Consider the following 23,387-nt stretch of genomic DNA (forward strand, 5'->3'; position numbering starts at 1 on the left):
CCAGATTTTATCCTCTTTAACCATAAATTATTACCAAAGGAACACTCCTGGAGCCTGACAGTGATACCAATTCGGGTTTGTGGGGCTGGAAGGCTCTATAAGAGTCTCCGTGGGGCACTGGTGGTAGTGTGTGTGTGTGTGTGTACGCGCGTTCATTGTGAAATAACCTTAAATCAACAGCAGAGAAGGGAGGAGGAGAAAAAGGTGGAAGATATTAGAGAGGGTGTGGGGAGGAGGGACGGGGGAGACAGAGAGGTAGCTGGGAGGAGGGTTATTGTCCTTTCAGGTCCACCTAACTCACTATGACACATTACCTTCTCCAGGATGAACAGAAACCTGGCCGTTGTCAAGGGGCCTTAGCTCAATGTGATACTTTCCCCCCCCCCTCCCCCCCCCAGGATGAACGGGCACATAATCCCTCTCAACCCTCTACAAGGACTGAAGCGAGCAAGTAAAGATCATCTCGGCATAAAGGAGTTTTAGAGGCGGAGTGAAACCTTTTTATTTATTTTTTTTTTCCTTGGGTAACATTAAGTATTAAATCTCTTACTCATCCTCATAGCCCGGTTTGACTGTGGGTGCCCTGGAAGTGAACCAGCGACTCTTAGAACAGAATGAGAGTGCTGTATCTACTGAGCCCACTGCATCCTATGAAACACCTTATCTTGCCCTTTAAGGTGAATACATTCCCCCTTGTCTAACTTTATAAAAGCCTCAACCGACGTCACTTACATATTTTCGGTTCAAGGATTCTTTGAATGTTTCACTAATTGCTCCTCTTGGGAAGTGAACCCCGCACGGGGCCAGCTGCAGATGGCTGGCCTTCCTGATGGTGAGGGCAGCTGGTGACGTAAGAGCCGCCTTCACAGACCCCACCACACTGAACACTCCTCACGACACGATTTTTTTTAATAAATCCAGGAGCGTTTTTTTTTTTTTTTTAATAAATGATGTTTGTTGGTGGTAAACTCCATCTTGGTTAGTGGTCAATGACTGAGTGAAGACGCTGTTGTAAATATACAATAATGCAGAGAAGACAGAAATGGTGACTGTGGGTACTGGTCAGCTCGGTCTTTGTTTACATCCTCACTGCCGCCGACCACAGTGAGCGGAAAAAGACTGATTTAGCAGCTGCTCTGGCGGGCCTCACTACCCCACCACAGCCCTGCACATCCTCCGGGTTGTCCTCATATGCAGAGGTGTCCGAATTTTCATCTTAATTTCAGCGGTGTCTGTCGATCCTGCCACATCAGTTTTTCCTTCAACAGGTCTTAAAATATGGGACAATTCATGAACTTTAGTCCTTTCACCATTAGGGCTTATGAACGATAGCATTTCGAAATCAGTGTCAATAAACGCTAAGAAAAGGGAGGTGGGGGGGCTCCACACCATTTCATCTATCGTCTACTTTTTTCTCACTTCCTTTGGTTGGAGAGCTGGGGTGACGAGTTGGCTGTCTGTGGCTTTACCCCATCATGGTAAACAATAATACCGCGGTACATACTTCTTCTCATAACTGATATATTGGATTTCCAGCTGTGACCTTGACCTTTGATGCTGAAGCTTTTATTTGATCTTGTCCACTTCGTCTGAGGATGACATAAGGTGTGAATTCTCAGTACAAAATATACACACCCAGACAAAACTTATTCCCCCGACAATGAAAAGTTGACAGCAGCAACCAGACAGCACAGGTTTACCACATTACGTCCGTATTCACAACACACACATGGAAGGGAGAGAACAACAGAGTAAAAAAAAAAAACAAAAAAAATGGTTACATCGTTAAGTCCAGGTCAAAAATACTGATCACCTACGTTCCATAAACATCAAAAGAACCATGTCAATTATAATTATGTGTTTCGAGTAATGACCCCCCCCCCAAACACAACTAATTTCCGAAAAAAAACAATTAAGAGAAAAAGATATAAATGAATTATTTTTTTTCATCCAACAAAACAGATATGTATAGTTAACATATATGAATAAAAAGACGACCCCTATCTTTTATACCACCACATGAATATTTGGCAGACGGCTCCATCACCGTCTGTTTGTCCACCTGGTGAGTGAGAGACGGTGGGTGGAGGAGGGTTGTTGGTGGAAGTGGGTAGGAAAGTGGACGGGATCTCGGAGGGAGGGAGGGAGGGAGGGAGGGAAGAGGGATGGGATGCGGGAAGTGGCATCATGAGAGTATGGGAATGGTAAGAGGGAAGGGAAGGGATCTACTCGTCTATGTTGTAAGTATAAGACAATGACAAGTCAACTGGGTGACATGAGACCAGGAGACAACAATAATGGGAGATCACGAGCGTAGATTAGGAGACCAGGAGACCACAATGCCTGGGAGGGTAACAACTTTTACCCGAGAGATCAAGATTTCGCCGTGGAGGAAGATAATCAGCACATCCTAGGAGACTACCTACGTGAGTCACCAGTGTATCCTAGGAGATCAGAGTAATACCAACCCTCAAGCCCGGCAACCATCCCGCCTACCATCTCCTGGAAATTGGTACCACATGCCTGGGCGGTCGGTGGCGGGCGGGTCCTGGAAAACGTAGGGTTGCAGACAGTAATGAGAGCAGTAAATTGCCATAATCGTGTAGCCAGACCCACCACAACACACAGATACCGGAGAGAGAGAGTACAAGCACCCATTTAGGGAACAAGTTAAGTAAGTGCTTAATGCAGCGGTAAAGAGCCGACCATTAACTCACAATGCAATTAAAATTCTCACGGATATTTTATACAGTGAGCGAGGTGGAGGGAGGGAGGGAGGGAAGGAGGGAGGATTGGAGTGACGGGAGGTGATAAGGTATTGTGGAGGGGCTAGGTTATGGGAAGGGTAGGAAGGAGCAATAGGAGGGAGGGAAGAAGGGTACGGTTAGGTGAAGGGAGGGAAGAAGGGAGGTATACGGTTATGTGGAAGGAGGGAAAAAAAGGAGGTAGGGCGGAGTGAGGTTATATAGATGGAGGGGAATGAGAGATCGGGTTGTGTGAGGGAGGCAATGAGGGAGAGAGGGAGACGGGGAATGGTGGAGGGGAGGAGGCGTGGTGACGTGAGTGATCGAGGCTACTATCCTTTCTCTATGTTCATCAAGTTACTGTATTGCCTCAACACCCACACATTCCTGGCCTGGTGGGGGTGGGGGGAGTGAAGGCATTGTGATGATGATAGTGGAGGGTGAGTTAGGGTGTGATGATGATAGGGCGCTGAACCTCTCCAGCATCTCACCCTTGAACCTCTCCAGCATGTCACCCTTGAACCTCACCAGCATCTCACCCTTGAACCTCACCAGCATCTCACCCTTGAACCTCACCAGCATCTCACCCTTGAACCTCACCCTCACCCCTTGAACCTTACCTGCCTCACCCTTGAACCTCTCCGACTGTCACCCTTGAACCTCTCCAGCTCTCACCCTTGAACCTCTCCAGCTCTCACCCTTGAACTCTCCAGCCTCACCTCTCCCCTTGAACCTCCAGCTCTCACCTTGAACCTCTCCAGCTCTCACCCCTTAGACCTCTCCAGCCTCACCCTTGAACCCTCTCCAGCTCTCACCCTTGAACCTCCAGCTCTCACCCTTGAACCTCTCCAGCTCTCACCCTTGAACCTCTCCAGCTCTCACCCTTGAACCCTCCAGCTCTCACCCTTGAACCTCTCCAGCTCTCACCCTTGAACCTCTCCAGCTCTCACCCTTGAACCTCCAGCTCTCACCCTTGAACCTCCAGCTCTCACCCTTGAACCTCTCAGCTCTCACCTTGAACCTCTCCAGCTCTCACCCCTTGGAGCCTCCAGCTCTCACCCTTGAACCTCCAGCTCTCACCCTTGAACCTCTCCAGCTCTCACCCTTGAACCTCTCCAGCTCTCACCCTTGAACCTCTCCAGCTCTCACCCTTGAACCTCTCTCCAGCCTCACCCTTGACCCCTAGGGCCTCTCCAGCTCTCACCCTTGACCTCTCCCTCACCCTCCACCTCCTCCTCCTTGAACCTCTCCAGCTCTCACCCTTGAACCTCCAGCTCTCACCTTGAACCTCCAGCTCTCACCCCTTGAACCTCTCCAGCTCTCTGTGAACTCTCCAGCTCACCCTTGAACCTCTCCAGCTCTCACCCTTGAACCTCTCCAGCTCTCACCCTTGAACCTCTCCAGCTCTCACCCTTGAACCTCTCAGCTCTCACCTTAGCCTCTCCAGCTCTCACCCTTGAACCTCTCCAGCTCTCACCCTTGAACCTCCAGCATCTCACACTTGAACCTCACCAGCTCTCACCCTTGAACCTCTCCAGCTCTCTCCAGCTCACCCTTGAACCTCTCCAGCTCTATTATCACATTTCTCTGCTATCACATTTCTTATTTTCACCGGTGAAATAATGGTACAAAATCATATCTTGTCTCGAGGTAAAAAGAGGGGAGGCGAGCCGAGGAGGAGGGGGAGGAGGAGGGGGAGGGCGAGGAGGAGGAGGAGGAGGGAGAGGAGGAGGAGGAGGAGGAGGAAGGAGGAGGAGGGGGAGTGAGGAGGAGGAGAGGAGGACGAGGGCGAGGAGGAGGGGGGGAGTGAGGGAGGACGGGGAGGGGGGAGGGAGGGGGTGAGGGAGAAAAGGAGATGGAGAGGAGGGAGGAAAATTAAAAGAAATTTCTGTTGATAGATAGATATAGAGATACAGAGAGAGAGAGAGAGAGAGAGAGAGAGTACAATCCTCTCTCACTCACACGGTTCAATATGAATGTCACTAAAATGGTAACCAATAAACTGTACCATCCCCCCAAAATAGCCCAAGATACCCATTAAAACTTAGAAGTATTGAGGCCCTTGATAAAATATAAATAAATAAATAAATAAATAAATAAATAAATAAATAAATTGTGAGAAAAATCTAAAGAAAAAAATATTTATGAAGGAAGGTGATGCATTTTTAGGTGTGGGTGTGAGTGTGGGTGTGTGGGTAGGTGGGTGAGGGTGGGTGAGTGTGGGTGTAGGCGTGAGTGAGGGTGTAGGGGTGGGTGAGGGTGTAGGGGTGAGTGAGGGTGTAGGCGTGAGTGTGGGCATGAGTGGGCGTAGGAGGTGGGCGGGGAGGGGGGGAGACAACAAACCCACGACATTATAACGCACGCAGTGAACGACACTCCTGGGGCTGCTCTCCACAATATGGCTGACACCAGCCTGTAGTAAACATCTACCACCCTGCCAAATAACCTACCCATTCACCTTTATGGGGGGACTTAAATACATTCTTCCTTCTCCCTTTCCTTAGGCTATTTTACTCTGTGGGGGTAGGGGGAGGTGGGAAGAGTTATTGTGTTATGTATTCGTAACAGTAATTTTATCAGTGTTTAGTCTGTCGTTATTAATCGGGTTCTTTTAAATGGATGGTCTTTCGTGTTTTTGTTCATGTGATTTATTTATTTACTGTATATTACTTCCGTGTTTTTTTCTTCAAGAATAGTGACTATCATAATCATCATAAGTTTTATCACCACCACCACCATCATCATCACCACTACCACCATCATCACCCACTACCACCATCACCAGTACAAAACCACCACCACCACCACCACCACCACCACCATCATCACCACTACCACCATCACCAATACAAACCACCCACCACCACCACCACCACCACCACCACCACCACCATCATCACCACACTACCAATACAAACCAGCACCACCACCACCACCACCACCATCACCACCACTCACCACCAATTACTCACCAGTTCACCACCACCTTACCACACCACCACCACTACCACCACCAGTACAAACCACCACCACCACCACCACCACCACCACCACCACCACCATCAACAGTCACCACTACCACCATCACCAATACAAACCACCACCACCACCACACCATCACCACCACTATCACCACCACCATCACCACCACCCTACCATCATCACCACTTTACCACCACCACCATCACCACCACCATCATCGTTTTAAGAGGGCATCTGTGAGGGTCCATGACTTTTCTTCCCAATCCCTTCAACAGAATCTTTTCCCACCAAAACTCATTTACACGCCGCACTAGCACTCTGCGGGGCTACCTGCCACAAAGTGCATTTCCTATGCCATATATAACTTCCATCAATTCAGATCATCCTGCTTCAAAGATATCCAGTCTGACAAGAAGCCTTGGTAAATGGATCTGACAATGAAACTTGCTTGATCTCTCCCTGCCCTTTGGTTTCATATATTTATATATTATAAACGGTACTTATGTTTAACTACATAACAATATATCACTATCTATCATTTATCTGTTACATATATGAACAGGTGTTCTTTATTTGTTTAGTCAACCCGTATTTGCATGGCTCAGGACGGAGGCCATTTTCAACACCTTCTATGGAACCGAGAGTGTGTAAGTCACTTCCCCTTTCTCTTTGAGTGTTGATGTGATCAGTCTACCGTATATCATGTTGCTGCTTCCCGAAAAGATGATTTTAGTGCTTAATGATGATGAAAACTATTTTATACACGAAACCCCACAAGTCATTTTACAGGACCACGTCAGTCCACACCACATACCAGACCTCACCACATACCAGACTCACCACATACCAGTTCACACCACATACCAGTCCAAAGGTCCCGGGGCTCTCACCTGCCCACTAATGATGACCCACAACACGCACCTGTCCACCCGCAGGAGCTCCTATCGATTATCGGGTGACCTCTGGGTACCGAGCTCCAGGGTCCTATGTCCCTCTCCCCCGCCCCAAGAACACGACACGACACACAGGTGTATAACAAGCAGACTGGTTTATCCACCCAGCGCTTCGGAGGAGAGACTGGAGTAACTGGATAATGACCAACAAAGGGAAACTGGTGGGCTTAGACGCAACGATTTACTGACCTAATTGGTAGATGATGTAGTTAAGTCTGGCTTAATGGATTAGAGGCAATCTAGAACGGTTTAATTGGTTAACGATGCAAGTAAGGTAAGGTGGGTGTAACTGGTGAGAGGCCAGGTAAAGGTGGATGTAACTGGTGAGAGGCCAGGTAAAGGTGGATGTAACTGGTGAGAGGCCAGGTAAAGGTGGATGTAACTGGTGAGAGGCCAGGTAAAGGTGGATGTAACTGGTGACCCGTGAAGACCACTAAGCAGCCACCATATCAATCGACCTAGTGAGGGGACACGAGACGGTAAACAGTATCATTAGCTTCTGGTCTAGGATACATGGCAGAGAAGAATGAATGGACGGAACTGCGAGGTAGATGATTCAGGACAGCGAGAGACATAGGAGGAAGCTGGGGATGTTTTTCTTCATTATAAACGGAGATGAAAACAACCGTCTGGTATCGTAGTTTAATACACACCAAGAGACGGAACTAGGTACAGCATGGCTACACAGGTAATGAGAGACGTACGCAGGTAGAGTTAAGAGGCACTCGACAATATGGAGAGTAGATCAATTTCAACCTCGTAAAGAACAAAAACATATAGATTTTAATGTTTATGGGATCAAATATGAGACAAAAGACGAAATGTACTCACAACTGACGAGAGATAGAGGGCGGAGGGGGGGGGGACCAGAGCTCTTGTACGTGGTGAAACTAATCAATGCATGTTACTGGTTAGGCGACATAAAATATATTACATTCACTTGTTCAGTATGCCAAGTCTTACAGAGGTGTAGTGTAGATTATTCAAGCTGACGAGACGCAATAATGAACACGAGGCTTTTATTACTATACAATGTGACGCAACATCTGCCTCCACTATGCTACACGACGCAACATCTGCCGTCACTATGCTCCATGACGCAACATCTGCCTTCACTATGCTCCACGACGCAACATCTGCCTTCACTATGCTCCACGACGCAACATCTGCCTCCACTATGCTACACGACGCAACATCTGCCTTCACTATGCTCCACGACGCAACATCTGCCTCCACTATGCTACACGACGCAACATCTGCCTCAACTATGCTCCACGACGCAACATCTGCCTTCACTATGCTCCACGACGCAACATCTGCCTCAACTATGCTACACGACGCAACATCTGCCTTCACTATACTACACGACGCAAAACATCTGTCTGATTACGGACACAAAATACCTTGGGGTTTGTCTAATCAAGTATACACATTTGATTAGCCTAAGTAGACTCTGAGGCCATGTAGATTACCGGGTGTGACGAGAGGGCCGGGGCAGAGCAGGCCCTTCTTCATTGTGCATGGTGACAGCCTCCCGCCGTCACCAGGTCGAGGCCCTCGTGATGCTCAACGTCCTCGACACTTTAATGAAGTTGAAGAGACAGAGGTAATTAAGTGAGGTAATGAAGGAGGGGTTCATTGTTCTTCTTCCTGTCGGTGCAGTACTGGCTTCCTCACCACTCGCACCTGGTCATCACTCGCACTCCTACTCACCGTCTAACCATTACTTCACTCACTTACACTCATCTTATTGGTCAACACTCAGTATACTTCAAGACGGGTGAAGTGGTTAAGGTGGTTGGCACAAACAGATCAAGTGGAGAAGTGAAGGTTTCAAGTGACAAGTCTTAACACTCACAATAATAGTCACACGCCTCTTGCCCACTCGTCACGTTAGCTCTTACTCTCACTATGTTCACAAGGTAAATGTAATCATAAGATCCAGGTACGGCTAATGCTCCGAGAAAACGTAATAACAGAGAAGCCAACGTTAATTTCATTACGAAGTTGGCCCTTAGCGACAAATTTCATTAAACCAGATGCACTAAGGCTTACAACACGGGCTACTGTATATTGCGTAGAGATAAATGAATTTATAGATTATTTATTTCAAAGTAAATTTATGTTAAATAATTACGCGTGACTATAACACACAGGGAAAATTTTTTACATCAGTTATAATTTATGGCGTGTCAGGCTAACCCATTATCACCCGGACTAAGCTCACAACACAGGCTACTGCATTTTGCATGAAGATAAATGAGTTTTAATACTTTTTTCAGAGCATTTTACTGTAAATAATGAGGCAGAAATATATAAAACCTGGGGGGGTGGAGGGGTGAAGAGGAGGGGGAGACATTTTTACGAGGGCTAAAATTTGTGATGTCAAGTCAACCCATTATCACCCGGGTCTTGGATTTTCAAAGGTGCAACATTTATTTTTTTCCCCCAACGGGATATACGAGAACGTGTGTATTTGACTGACTCACTCACTCCGACAAGAACGACACCGAGCAATGACGGCACACGATAGTACACCGAGACTACCTACTGTAACTAAACACACATCTTATCCCGTGATGGAACCTAAAAAAAAAAAAAAAACTTGTGCACCTTCCAGAATCCGGTCCTAAGCCCCGAGAGTCACTAACCAACGCAACACTTACGAGAAAAAAAGTCTTGGATAGATGGAAATCTTTTAAGAGTAATGATGATAATGAAAACTCTCCCGCAAGAGATACTGTACACAGAAGATGTGATGTATGAACAAACACTTTGCCAGATATGAACAAACAATAACACCAACTGAGTCACACACACACAATAGAGAGAGGAGCCTCCACTACTGCTCCCCCCACCCCAAGCGAGTAGTGTCCTGCCACCCTCCCCCCTCTCAACCTCACAAACCTCTGAGTATCGACGTGGTGACGCACTTTCGTCCTGGTGATGGGTTTTCCGTTTCATTGTCACTGCTCTCGCTAACAAACACACACACACACACACACACACATGCACACACACGCACACACACACACGCACATGCACACACACGCACACACCAGTGGGAATGTTAGAGGAAAAAGTAAGACAGAGACTCACCATTTAAAACTGCCAGCTGAGGTCGTTAAGAGGCGGCCAAAACGTTCACAGTTAATTGTTTCCACAACTGCTGCCAACCCACACCCAGCTACCCACAATTCATCACCCTCGAGGAATGTTTTCATGTTTTCTCCCATTCTCTTTGTTTTCCTATTTCTCACTTGCCCTTTGTTTCCTGGCAAGAGATACGTTTTCCTTCTTTTTTTTTCTTTGGACGAAAAGTACATCTTTTTTTTCATCTCAAAGGATAAAAGTATATTTTCCTCCCACCTCGGTAGAAAAAGTGTATTTTCCTTCTCTCCAGTGAGGAAATAAATATTTTCCTCTCAGCAGTTGTGGTTCTCTCCAGGTCCAGCGTTACCCTCAGGGCTACACAAATATTAAATAATTTCCCGTGGCCAATGGGATGAGTTTCATAATATTTTTCTCTGAAACGTCATAAATCCTTCCATATTTTTACCTAGATATTGTTCTGGGGGTAATATATATATCACACAGCATCACAAGAAGATTATCCCCAACTTATTACAACGGATAATTGAACACCTTAATGCTACTTATGGGGGTTGGGTTAGGTTAGGTAATCTGCATTTGATCCCTTGCATTTCCTGGCGACAGAGTACAGAATTTCTATTGGGAGCTTCTTTTCTTCTTTTTTTAATTCACATCCCTCTTTTACGCACATCTCCCCACACACCACCACTTCTTTCCCACTCACCAAAGTCCCAACACAATCCAGGTTGTAGATTCCGCCGTACTCCTCGGGGTCACCGCAGAGATAACATATTAAGGTGGAAAGTTCAGTATACTCCAGCACAACCGTCACATCTTCCAGTCCTCTGCCGCACCCTCACGTCCCCTGGAACTCCTGTGTTTGTTTATACTTCCTACTCACCTTCGCCTTCCCCGATTGGACTTCTTTCTTAGTTGCTTCAGAAAAAAGTTCTCCTAGAGGTACTGAAGAAGATTGCATGCAAGACTAACATCGACCCCTCTTACACCACACACCAAGAGGCGATGAATACACTGAACAGTCTCGGATCATCATCGTGACCTCACCTGACAGTTTGGGACAAAGCTGCTGCTCCATCTTCACCACGACCGCATTCAGCCCATACGAGCTCATACTGATAGCTACAAAAACAACTCCATTGCGACCACTGTCAAAATCATCAATAATTTGTAGATGACAGTGTGTTGACTCTTTGTCGATTGTTCATTTTCACTATATCAACACTAAGAGTCCTTGTTAAACGACCTTCCCCCCCTCCCCACGTCACCTACCACTTACGTCTTTTGTATAGTTTCAGCTAATGGTTGCTTTATTTCAACAAACTTTTAATTATTATTATCATTACTATCATCATTATTATTATTACCACTAATATTATTACATATCCAAAGGCTTGTATGTTATTAATGCTGTAAAGTGTTTCCAAATTACAGGCTTTATATAATGCGTGACAACAACACCTGATGAAAAAGATCCAATTACAATTTGTTGCTGTAAGCTGAACCAAGACCACTCACTGACGGCGTCACAAGGGAGAACCTCTGAATGGCCAGAAGCATATAATAGCCAAGGACAGGAAGTAGGTACAACGAAAGGCTTTGGAACTTGATGTTTCCACGAAAATTATATTTCTCCAGTTGTTAATAAAAAAAAAGGCCGAAAACTGACTTGTAACGTCAGTAAAACCTTAGATGATAAGTACGTGCTGGGAGACGAGTTGAGAAAGTCATTATAAGACTTTAATGATAATCTGGGATATTAGCACTCAGCCAAGAGTCTGGCAGGACGTGTGGTGGTATATGAAAACTGTTACTGAGACGTGTACAGTACGTGAGAGAGGAATCATAAGAGAAGGTAAAGAATATTGTGGTCGGACAGTTAATGGGACCCATAACAGAAACGACTTTTCTAACAAGAGCGAGTCAATCAAGCTGATGTAACTGTAATCCCATTAGAAACATAAGGCATACCGGTTAGGAGCAAAATGTGGAATAAAAAAAAAATAAAAGTTGCCCCCCACCGCATCTACATAGTCAATAGTCCATAACAACATATTAAGTGTATCGGATTTTCCAATCATGTGAAGTGTTTGCAAATCGGTCCCGCGTGAAAACACATGTGCTGGAGAGAGTCAGTGATCAGTGTTGGTATGGTTGACGGGTCACACGTCCTTGTAAGTGAATGTGTGTCCCAGGCACCGGACGACTGGCGCGTGTTGTTATTGCTCACTGAGACCATTCATCTCCACTGTAAATCCCACTGGTCATAGCTGGAGATTGGACATTGAGAAGCTGACACACACACACACACACACACACACACACACACACACACACACACATTGCAGGACGTACATGGAACACAACTCATCAAGTGCCTAAAGACTGGATGTCAGATTCAAAGTTTATTTTCAAGATTAAAGTGTAACCTTACCTGCACTCCACATACAGTAGCACCCCCTCCGGCCCTCCACCCTAGCTTCACTCCACATAGCAACCCTCCACATAGCACACACACACACACAGCACCCCCTTCCCCGATCAACACACTAAACCTCTCAAACTCCTCCACATGGCAAATCCCTTCAACACACCTGACTTCTTCACACTGTAAATTCCTCCACTGACAAATCCTCTCAGTGGAGGAGCCTCACTTCCGCACCCTCACGCGGGTCCTCACCAAGCTGCTGCACCGGGCCGTCTCCTCAGCCCTCGTATACGCCCCACTTAGCAACGTTTCTACGGTAGTCGTTACCATCCTCATTGATCCCCAGGAACACTATCATCACCATCACCATCATCATCGTCATCATCAACCGATCTATTAACATGGTAGGCTGTATTGTCCGCCCCGCAGCAGTATAATAAGCCTACAACATCGACTGTGTACGCCAACATCAAACTGTTTATGTAACGACTGTATTCAGTCCCGGAACCGAGTGCTTCCTCGTCCAGGACGTGACACGGTAGCACATTGTGTATTTTTCTTCAGCTGGAGCTTCATAAATCTCAGCCAAGAGTAACAGAGGGAGAGAACTTGTTTCAGACTCAGTATATTGTGGAGCCTCGAATTCTGACCAGCATTTGTCTCCTTTGTATCTGAACAATGATTCAGTGTTGCCCGAGGCTCATGTCACTCAATTTAAGCTTAAATCATTTTACAAATTCCTCCACGTCTACAGTAGTCTGATTGATTGTGGAGTACGAATGGTTTAAGCGTTTTTCGGTCAAGTTCTATTATCGACAATAAATCTTAATGTTACGGGCACTAAGGACATACACTGTGCTTGTACTGTAAGCAACAAATAATTTTATATAGAGGTTGTGTAGTCGTGACTGAGGGAGGGATCACGTCGGGTGAGTGACGGGCGTCATTAACAAGGATCCCAGCGGCTCCCACCGCGTCGGTAGTCACCCTCCGTGCACCAGGGTGTGATCATGACTCTCACTACACAAATGTCATAATAATCAGTCTGATTTCCACAAAGGATATTCAGGGTTGATCTAAGCTAAGGTTACTTCTAAGCCAAAATGAATCCTACAATACTATTTACTCAGTTATCAAGTACAGTGTGTCCAGCCAAATCCTTTCCCCTCACTAAATTTTATCTCGCACTCAGCTGCATATTCAACAGTGCAGTACCAGTATAACCCCCACAATGTAGGAGGGAAGCCATAACGGTGAGCCAGGTGCCGCCGCCAGCCCCGGACACTCTGATAACCAGACTTTATGAGTTATTATCCCAGATTATAAAGTGACATCTTGGTAATTGAACACGTTGTGATGTATTTATTGCAGCACAGAACCAACTAGTCTTTTATCCGGTTTAAATCACTTTTCATCGTGAATATTACTGACTATTGGGGACAATATCATGAGGGCTTCTGGATAAGCTACCGATTTCATCCAGTGAATACATTTAACTCCTTGCACTGACACACCTGCTGGTAGTGGCAACCTGCTCCTCCACACACCACGCTGCCCCTCCACCACAACTACAATGAGCTGTATTGCCTCTGCCCCCCCCCCCCCCACACACACACGACCCTGTTTACACATCAGTGAAATGTCTCCTGTAAAACACAAAATCCATGACTTAATGATTTACAGGTAACGATAGACGTATTTACGCTCCATAGTATTCACGCTTTAACAGATTATATGAATAGGTGGAGAAGAGACATCCACAGGCCAGAGGGACAGTGAATAACAGGTTTAAGTACAGCAGTATGTTGTCTTAATACTGCCGGGTGGTTAGTGCGGCCCCTCACGTCCAGACATGTGCAGGATAATGGGACGAATTCTGTCGGAACAGTGGCCGTGAAATTGGCGGGGTAATAAGGAGAGAGATTACTGGATGGAGAGCGTCAGTGGCTAAGGGCATGAGGTGGAGGGTAAGGGGTGAAGGGGGAGGTAAGGTAGAGGGGAGGGTAAGGTGAAGGGTGAAGGGAAGGGCTGGAGGTGAGGGGAGGTGGAGGGGAGGGCAGGTGGAGGGGGAGGGCAGGGGTGAAGGGTGACGGGAAGGGCTGAGGCGGAGGATATGTGGAGGGTAAGAGAGAGAGAGAGAGAGAGAGAGAGAGAGAGAGAGAGAGAGATATCACGCACTTTGGTGATGACGTCGTGGCTCTACTCCATGGCTCGGTCGCTTCCCTTTAACTCATCTATTGGATTATTGCCGCAATTGTCTACCACACCCACAACATCACCACGCCCACAGCATCACCACGCCCACAAACTCCACCACGCCCACAGCCCTCACCACGCTCACACCATCACCACGCCCACAACCCCACCACACCCACACCATCACCACGCCCACACCATCACCACACGCCACCCACACCATCACACACAGGACTCACCACGCCCACAGCCCCACCACACGCCCACACAGACCACTGCACCCACACCATCACCACGGCCACAACCTCACCACACCCACAGCCTTACCAGCCTGCCATCACCACACCCACACCATCACCACGCCCAAAGTCTCACAACGCCCACACCTCTATCGCGTCCACCCCGCCTGAATTACACCCACCAATACCTCTCTCCACCCACCAACACCTCTCTCCACCCACCAACACCTCTTCCACCCACCAAACACCCCCTCTCCACCCACCAACACCCCTCTCCACCCACCAACACCCCTCTCCACCCACCAACACCCCTCTCCACCCACCAACACCCCTCTCCACCCACCAACACCCTTCTCCACCCACCAACTCCCTTCTTATACAAACGTCTCTGACAGAAATCTTTCATATTCACATCTTGAGGGGACACTGAGAGAATGGGGAGAAGGAGACGGGCGTCGTTCACATCAGTAGCTGCCGTTAGCCATTCATACCACTGCGATTTGTAAGAGAGGAGTTTTTAATACCAGGATGATATCTTCCAGCCTTTATCCGTCCCCCGGCAGCAAGGGACAGGACACACCGGAATGGCTGATATATATTCCAGGATGAACATTCTGCAAAGCCCAGATTAATTTGATGTTCTCATTTCCTCCTCTTCCCTTTTCTCTCTACTCGGGAGAGGATGCGTAAAAGACAAAACCTAGTGACCTGGCAATAAAACTGTGGGTGTTTTACCGTGGTTACCATGCTGTGTGTGTGTGTGTCGGCAGCTATTGTCTGAGGTTTAATCGAATGGATATCGCTGCTTCTGTCTCCCCATGGGTGTGTCAGAATGTCTGGCTGCCTCGGACGTCTACTGATGTAGGGGCTCGTCTCTAACGTTTGTGATTGAGGCGCTACATATCTCGATCAGTAGGACGTAGTGCGATTTAGACTTGCTCGGCTGTCGTCAGCTACGCCTTCAGCATAATGTAAGTAATAGTAGAAATGGTCGTAATAATAGCAGTAGTAACAACAGTAGTAAATATAAAAGTAGCAGTAACATCAGGTGATAAATAGTAATTGTAATAACAGTAGCATTATACAACAGTCATAATAATAAATAAGTCTTAATGAGCTTTAGGAAATTAATAAGTCTCCCTAATACTCCTTCCGTCTCTCACTGCAGTATAAAGGTGATTGGAAACTGAGAGACGAGGAATTTTATAAAAAAAAAAAAAAGATGACTGATACTGTACACTAATGATGGAAGAACAGACAGATTAACGCTATAAAAGAGAACGAACACCAAAACAAACAACCAAACAGAGAACAAACACAACACGCACGTCAATCCAACAATTGATCCGGCACCTATCTATAACAATGTAATATATTTTCTTTTTGCAGGAGGGAGGAACCGGTGAAAAAGTAGGAGGAGGAAGAAGATGAGAAGGAGGAGGAGGAGGAGGAGGAAGAGGAAGAAGATGAGGAGGAGGAGGAGGAGGAGGAGGAGGAGGAAGAAGAGGAGGAGGAGGAGGAAACCCGAGACGCAAGAATAAGTCAGGAAAAAGTAATAGTGTGGGATTTTCTCTCTCAGTGACACTACCGAGGCTAACTCAACACACACACACACACACACACACACACAACACACACACACACACACAATTGCCCAATACAATACACAAATTCCATCTCCCATACACCTTCAACAAGCGTTTCATATCATACACCACACTCCCTCCACACTTCCCATACACCACACTCCCTCCACACCTTCCATACAGCCATACAACAACACCCCCTAATTCTCCACACATCCCAACACGCCACATCCCCTCCACATCGACACACCCTGCACCCCCCCACTCATCACGTTCAAGGCTGGCAGCACCAAGAAAAAGATTCACCACGTAAGGCTTCCTTCCTCCACACACCTTCATAAAATAACCCAGGCTGGGCCGCACAGGGTAATATATCAACAAGATGCCACTGATGGGCTCCAGCCTCACCGCCGTTTTCCTCGTAGTTAATCAGACTGGAGAGTTTTCTGAGTGTGTGTGCTCCAGATTTGGGCCAAAGCAACCTGATTTATATGCTGAATTTGGGCGAGGTAATAAGGCCATCTGCTCCATCCGCTGTCAAAGTTAGGATCATATTGCTCTGTGGATAACCACTTGCATATCTCCCCTGCTGGGCCAATATGTAAATACGTGTAAGAGTGAAGTGACTATCCCGGCAAATTATATGGTATAAGGTTGAAGTTCAAATAGTGAAAGAATACCCAGAAGGTTGTTGTTTAAGCACAATGGATAATATCAATTACGAGTCTAAAGAATCAGAGAAGACTATCATTACAATAAACTCATTAAAACTTGTATCTCTGTTTAGCAGGTTATTATAGTACACTGTTCATTGACTACTGCTACTATTGTTATCGTTCTTACCAGGCAACACAGAGCACCTCCACCAGCTGTGTTACCTATACCTAGTTCTGATGTCAGGTGAACCAGCCCTCACCTCCCTCCCCCACTCTATAACGAACCAGCCCTCACCTCCCCCCCTATACTATGATGGACCAGCCCTCACCTCCCTCCCCCACTCTACTAACATGGACCAGCCCTCACCTCCCTCCCCCACTCTACTAACATGAACCAGCCCTCACCTCCCTCCCCCACTCTACTAACATGGACCAGCCTCACCTCCTCCCACTCTACTAACATGGACCAGCAACATGGACCAGCCTCCCCCTCCCACTCCTACTAACATGGACCAGCCCTCACCTCCCTCCCCCACTCTACTAACATGGACCAGCCCTCACCTCCCTCCCCACTCTACTAACATGGACCAGCCCTCACCTCCTCCCCCACTACTAACATGGACTAGCCTCACCTCCCTCCCCCACTCTACTAACATGGACCAGCCTTATTGTTAACTGTTCACCGGAATATTAATAACGACTTCATTCATGGGAAGTGAAAGAGAACCAAGATAATAACCCAAAACAATAAAAAAAAAAAAAATAACAAAGGAAAACATTCTTATCTGGATGATGGCGGAAGAGAGTAATGAATAGTGTTATTATTAGAGACCAATAATAATAAAGAAGGTTGGTGACACAATAGAGGGTTGGTAATAAAGGCTAACATAAAACAACACTGAGGGAGACAATAGAGAAACATTATGATTCTTTACTATTTATGTTACAGGCACTTTTACAGGGTCATAATCTGGGGCTTAAGGAAGTTGGCAAGAGACTGGGTTTTTTTTAACGGGTGTAATAATAATAATAATAATAATTAACGGTTTATTGAAAGAGCTTGGCAGCCAGAAGGCTGAAAATATACAGTTACATATTTGGGGAATGGGTTACGAATTACAAATAATATACAAGTGACATAAGTGACACAAATAAGACATATAGTAACTTAGATGGGGATCAGCTCAAAATACAGTTCATTTCAACATAGTGACAGTGTAGGGAGCAGTGTTTACTGGGAGTGAATACACTGATTTATTACATGTTATTGATAATTTTACAATGGTTGGGACTGGGCTGTTCTTATAGCGATCAGTTCGTGCACGTATGGGCTGGATGCGGTTGTGGTGTCGAACAGCAATTCTCGGACAGGGGATCTCAGGTAGTAGGGTCAGTCGATGTAGAAGCTTACCAAATTTGCAGATGAGGCCGTGGTGATGGTCAGTGAGAGTCGAAAGGGTCAGTGTGTTGAGCGCTTCTTGATATGTGGAGTAGGAAGGGGAGAGAATAATCTTGCATGCCCTCTTTTGCACTTTTTCTAGGTGTTTACGTTGTGTGGCATTTAGGGAGGAAGACCAGGTGGGGGAGGCATAGGTGAGCTTGGGAAGTATGAATGTTGTGTATACACTGAGGAGCTCGTGTGCAGGAACTCCGAGGGACTTGAGTCGGCGGAGGAGGTGGAGACGGAAACTGGAGGATTTGACAACTTCACTGACGTGTGGTTTCCAATTTAGTTTGTTGTCTATGGTGACGCCGAGGAGCTTCGTGGAATCTACAACCTGGAGTGTGTTCGGACCTAGGGTAATGGAAGGAGGTGGGACAATGTCGGAGGAGAGGTTGATGTGCATAACCATGGTCTTGGTATGGTTGATGGTGACATGGTTGTTGGTGGCCCAGTTTTGGAGACTGGTCAATAAATCCTGAAGGGCGGTATAGTTGGGAGCAGAATTGTTGACGTGTGTGTGTGTGTCATCATGCCTATGGACCTAAAAAATTTCCTGTCAACTTTACACCTACTGGAGATTGTGAATAAAGGCCGAAATAAAAATCCCCCTTGACGACGCCACGTAATGAAGCGAACGGCAACAAAAATCCCCACGGCGTGTAAAAAGATCCAGTGGGGGGAAAACCCGCAAAAAAAAAAAAGTCAAACCCTTACTTAAACCCTTCCTCGTGGGTACAAAGGTTCTTTTTTTTTATAAATTAGGTTGCCATCTTGTTCAATAGTTCAAGAGTTCATTGACAAATATGCCGAATGCTGGAGGTGTTATAGTTCGGACCTGCCACAGAGTCAAGAGTCGACACTGTTTATTGCATTTCGTGTTTTTTCTTCTTCAGTACTGCATAGACGAGTAATTAAGAAAGTTAGTTATTTATTTTTACTTTTTGCAACCCAAGAGATCGTTAACACTGTTCTCTCAACCAGAAGACCTCCTGCTCCGGTAATTAACATCCCTCCTCCTCCTCCTACCCTTCCCCCATCCCTGTTCGGCCACTCTCAAATCTCCAGCCTCGACCCGAATCGTCTCTCTCTCGTCCCTTCGACCACACAACTACCACACACCCCTCTGGGCAACACCATCTCCACCACACATAACATCGGCTACACCAGCACCACACCCCCCCAGGACACGCTACCATCACCACACCCTTCTAGGTCACACCACCACCACACCCCTCGGCCACACCACCACCCCGACTCCCCCTCGGCCAGTATCGAGACTCAGCTTTAAAGGTGTAACGTAGGTCATTACCGCCCACCCCACCTTCAGGGACCGCATCCGCCAGGCTAGGTAGGCTTTCTGGGTGGGGTAGGTCGGGGAGGAGCAAAATGGGCTTTTGGGGGGCAGGCAGAGCATGATGGACTTCCTGGGTAGAGCTAGGCATGATGGATAGGTGAGGCAAGCTGGGGCGTAGTAGGGCAGGATTGAGTAGTGCAGGTTTAAGGCGGAGTAAGGCAGGTTTGGGGTGGGGTAAGGCAGGTTTGGGGCGGAGTAGGGCAGAACAGAGGTGGGGTAAGGCAGGTTTGGGGCGGGGTAGGGCAGAACAGAGGTGGGGTAGGGCAGGTTTGGAGTGGGGTAAGGTAGGATGGAGCAGGAAGAAGAGCATCTCAATTAACTGACCTCCTATCTGGCGTAAATAATAAACATGGGCTCGCACTCTGTCAGTCTCACCACCACACTGATAACTTTAAACTTCATGTTCTTATGTAACATAATATCATCATGTCCATCACCAAAGGCACAAAACAATTATATAATACCAATATAAGGCAATGTTCTGAACGCGATGCAAACTCCTGTACACATTGAGTTCGACGATTTCCTAAATGAAGAAAGACTGAAAAGCTTAGGCTTACATTCATTAGAGAGGCGTAGAGTTAGGGGAGATATGATAGAGGTGTACAAGTGGGTAAGTGGGATTAACAAGGGTAAAATGGAAGATGTTCTGAAGCTCAGTATAACGAAATAACTAGAACAAATGGCTTTAAATTAGATAAATTCCGATTCAGAAAGGATATAGGCAAGCACTGGTTTGGTAATAGAGTTGTGGATATGTGGAATAGGCTACCGAGTGCTATAGTAGGATCGGGGACGCTAGGGAGCTTCAAGACGAAGTTGGATAGGCACATGGAAGTGCTGGGATGGGTGTCAAAGGGATCTGCCCTGTATGGGCCAGTCGGCCTCCTGCAGTATCCCACTTTCTTATGTTCTTATGTTCTAATACACCCGTACCACAACGTAACCACCACTATGAGCCACGCTACACATTGTTCATATAATAATGATACTTTAATATGGTTAAAACACTAAGAGGGATGTATGGCAATTTGCAATATCCATCGCCTGTTGTCTGATTGTTTCGGCCGTAAATGTACCCAGATACTTTTTGGATCGTGTGTACGTGTGATGATCAAGGTGCAAGGTCAGTCAGTTAGGAGGGCGTAACGTAAGTGTGTACATATGCACAGTCATGAGAGCTAAATTCACTTTACACGCCCGAGACTCCGAACTGTTAAACTGTTCGTCTACTCATATAATGCGCTACAGTGTGCCACCAGGGTAATGGCACAGTTCAGAAGAGGAGAATAAAGGCATTTATGTATGTGATGATAACTACACGGGTACTCATGTGGATTATGAATTAATAGATGGTACTCAGGTAAAGTCGAGTCACCGGGTGGGTACTCAAACTGAAGCTCAGTACTCGGGCAGATACTAAAAGGGTCGGTCTGTACTTTAAGCAGATCACATTATGATAGCTCGGTACTCAGAGAACATAACAAAGACAGAATTCAGAACCTAATCAATAGGCCAGAACTCTTAACAAATCATAAATTAATTGGCCAGTATCAACTTACCGACACAGCGGTAGGTTGATAATGTGGTAGATAACTAGTAGAAACCCACCCAAGCTGACAGTGAGTCACTAGGGCGAGTAACCAGGTGAAGAGGAGGGTATGGGTACTCACGCGTGAATCTGCCTTGAGCTGGCGGGTGTGAGGCACACTGCGCTTGGTGCGGGCGTGGGGCAGGGCATTGTGTACGAAGTGGTACTCGCCAGGAGACCCCGCCACCTGTAGGACAAAAGAGACATTAGTGATGCAATCTGAGGAACCAAACACAACGGGAAGATATATCTGCAATACTGTCCTAACACGTAGTAAAACAGCCTTAGGGTTACGGGCCACAACAGAGGTTCAAGAGTTACCATAAAACTACCTTAGGAACCTGTATGTGTGTGATAAGACGACGTGGATACTGTCTGTGGGTCTAAAATTCGGTGTCATACCATCTTAAAACAAGTAAACAAATGTAGGTGTATAAAGGATATAAATATCTCGCAAATTCGCCCAAATATTTAAAACACATGACACTTACTTTTAGCCCCAAAACAGAAAAAAAAGGTTCCGAAAAACATTATTATACCAGCTTTAAGCCTCTGCTACGACCACTTAAGAATAGGATATTAAGAATCCCACCCACAAAAGTCTGTTGGAAAAGTACTACACACACTGCCACTGGACTTGTGTTGGACCTTCATTATACAGTAAGTGAGTGAGATATGCAGACGCCTCGTGTTAGCTGCCGCCTTTATTGACAGGGGGTGAGGATCTGGGTCAAGGGTTTGTTTAGCACATGCCAGACTTAATTCTCCCTAGATATGACATAAACAAGTTCCTGGTAATGTTGCTGTATGGCCCTACCACCTCCATAACGTGAAGTGAGAGATGGTGAGGGGACGGAGACGAGGAGTGCTGAAGGTAGAGAGGGCGAGGGGAAGAAAGGGCGAGGGGAGGAGAGGGCGAGGGGAGGAGAGGGCGAGGGGAGGAGAGAGGGCGACGGGTGGTGAAGGGAGAGAGGGCGAGGGGAAGAGCGCGTGCGGTGGTGAGAGGAGGGAATGGTACCTAAATGTGAGGGAGGAATGGTGAGGAGAGGAGCTGGTAAGAGACGGTAGTTGTAGGTAGGGGATGGTGAGTAGGGAGAGAATGGTGAGGGGGAGAGAGGGGATAGTAAGGAGGAGGAGGAATGGGAATGTGAGGAGGAAGAGGATGGTGAGGTAGAGGGAGGGGATGGTGAGGTAGAGGGAGGGGATGGTGAGGTAGAGGGGAGGGATGGTGGGTAGAGGGAGGGGAGGGGAGGTGGATGGGAGGTGGGGAGGGAGGTGGAGGTAGAGGGAGGGGAGGAGGTAGAGGGAGGATAGGAGGGAGGGGATGTAGGGGAGGGATGAGGTAGAGGAGGGGATGGTGAGGTAGAGGGAGGGGGATGGTGAGGTAGAGGAGGGGATGGTGAGGGGGAGGGAGGAGATGGTGAGGTAGAGGGAGGGGATGGTGAGGTAGAGGGAGGGGATGGTGAGGGAGAGGGAAGGGCTGGTGAGGCGGAGGGAGGGTGTGTGTGTGTGTGGCTGGAGGCAGACTTGGTCGGAGAAGTAATTGTCTTCATATTTCTCTCCAGCACTCCAATATTACGCCATATTGTTTTGTCTCCCGCCCAGCCCAGCTCTCACACACAATAACCCCCCGCCGCCTGTATTGTTCCACCACACTGCTCCTTCGTATTGTTCCTTTCTGTTACCGTTCTCTATGCCTGTGTTCCGTAATCTTGACATGTTCCTCAGTATTGTCATTCTTAGTAACTGTGTTTCGTTGATCTGCTGTTTTTAGTGTTTCTGCTCCTTTGTGTTGCCATGTTCTTTGTGTTCCATAAACTTACGACATTATCGTGTTTTTCCTCCTTTGTGTTGCTCAACATTGCCCTTCTCAGTAACTGTTTTCTGCAATGTTGTCATTCTGTAGTGTTTCGCGATTCACGGTGTTTCCAATCTGTACACCTAGTGTTTACGTTGCTGTTTAATGCCATTTTGTAATATTATTGCTCTACAGTAAATTCTATAGTGTTCCTTAGTAATGGTGATGTATATTGTTGCTGTACCTTCACTGTCTATGGTACAGATATTTCCTAAGACTTTCGCTGGCACTTAAGTACAGCTGAC

General features: G+C 46.8%; 1 protein-coding gene across 1 annotated transcript in view; it reads right to left on the reverse strand.

The window, feature by feature from the left end:
- Nucleotides 1-23,003, reverse strand: part of LOC121875763 (neuroendocrine convertase 2-like) — a 67,839-nt gene extending 44,836 nt beyond the window's left edge. The window contains exons 1-2 of the mRNA XM_042380448.1: nt 22,902-23,003; nt 21,367-21,471 (exon numbers count right to left, since the gene is read on the reverse strand). Of these exons, the coding sequence (XP_042236382.1) occupies nt 21,367-21,471; nt 22,902-23,003 (207 nt within the window). The remainder of the gene's footprint in view (nt 1-21,366; nt 21,472-22,901) is intronic.
- Between the last annotated feature and the right edge of the window lie 384 nt (nt 23,004-23,387).

Source organism: Homarus americanus, unplaced genomic scaffold, assembly GCF_018991925.1.
Source record: "Homarus americanus isolate GMGI-L3 unplaced genomic scaffold, GMGI_Hamer_2.0 scaffold22250, whole genome shotgun sequence".
NCBI classification, from domain to species: domain Eukaryota; kingdom Metazoa; phylum Arthropoda; class Malacostraca; order Decapoda; family Nephropidae; genus Homarus; species Homarus americanus.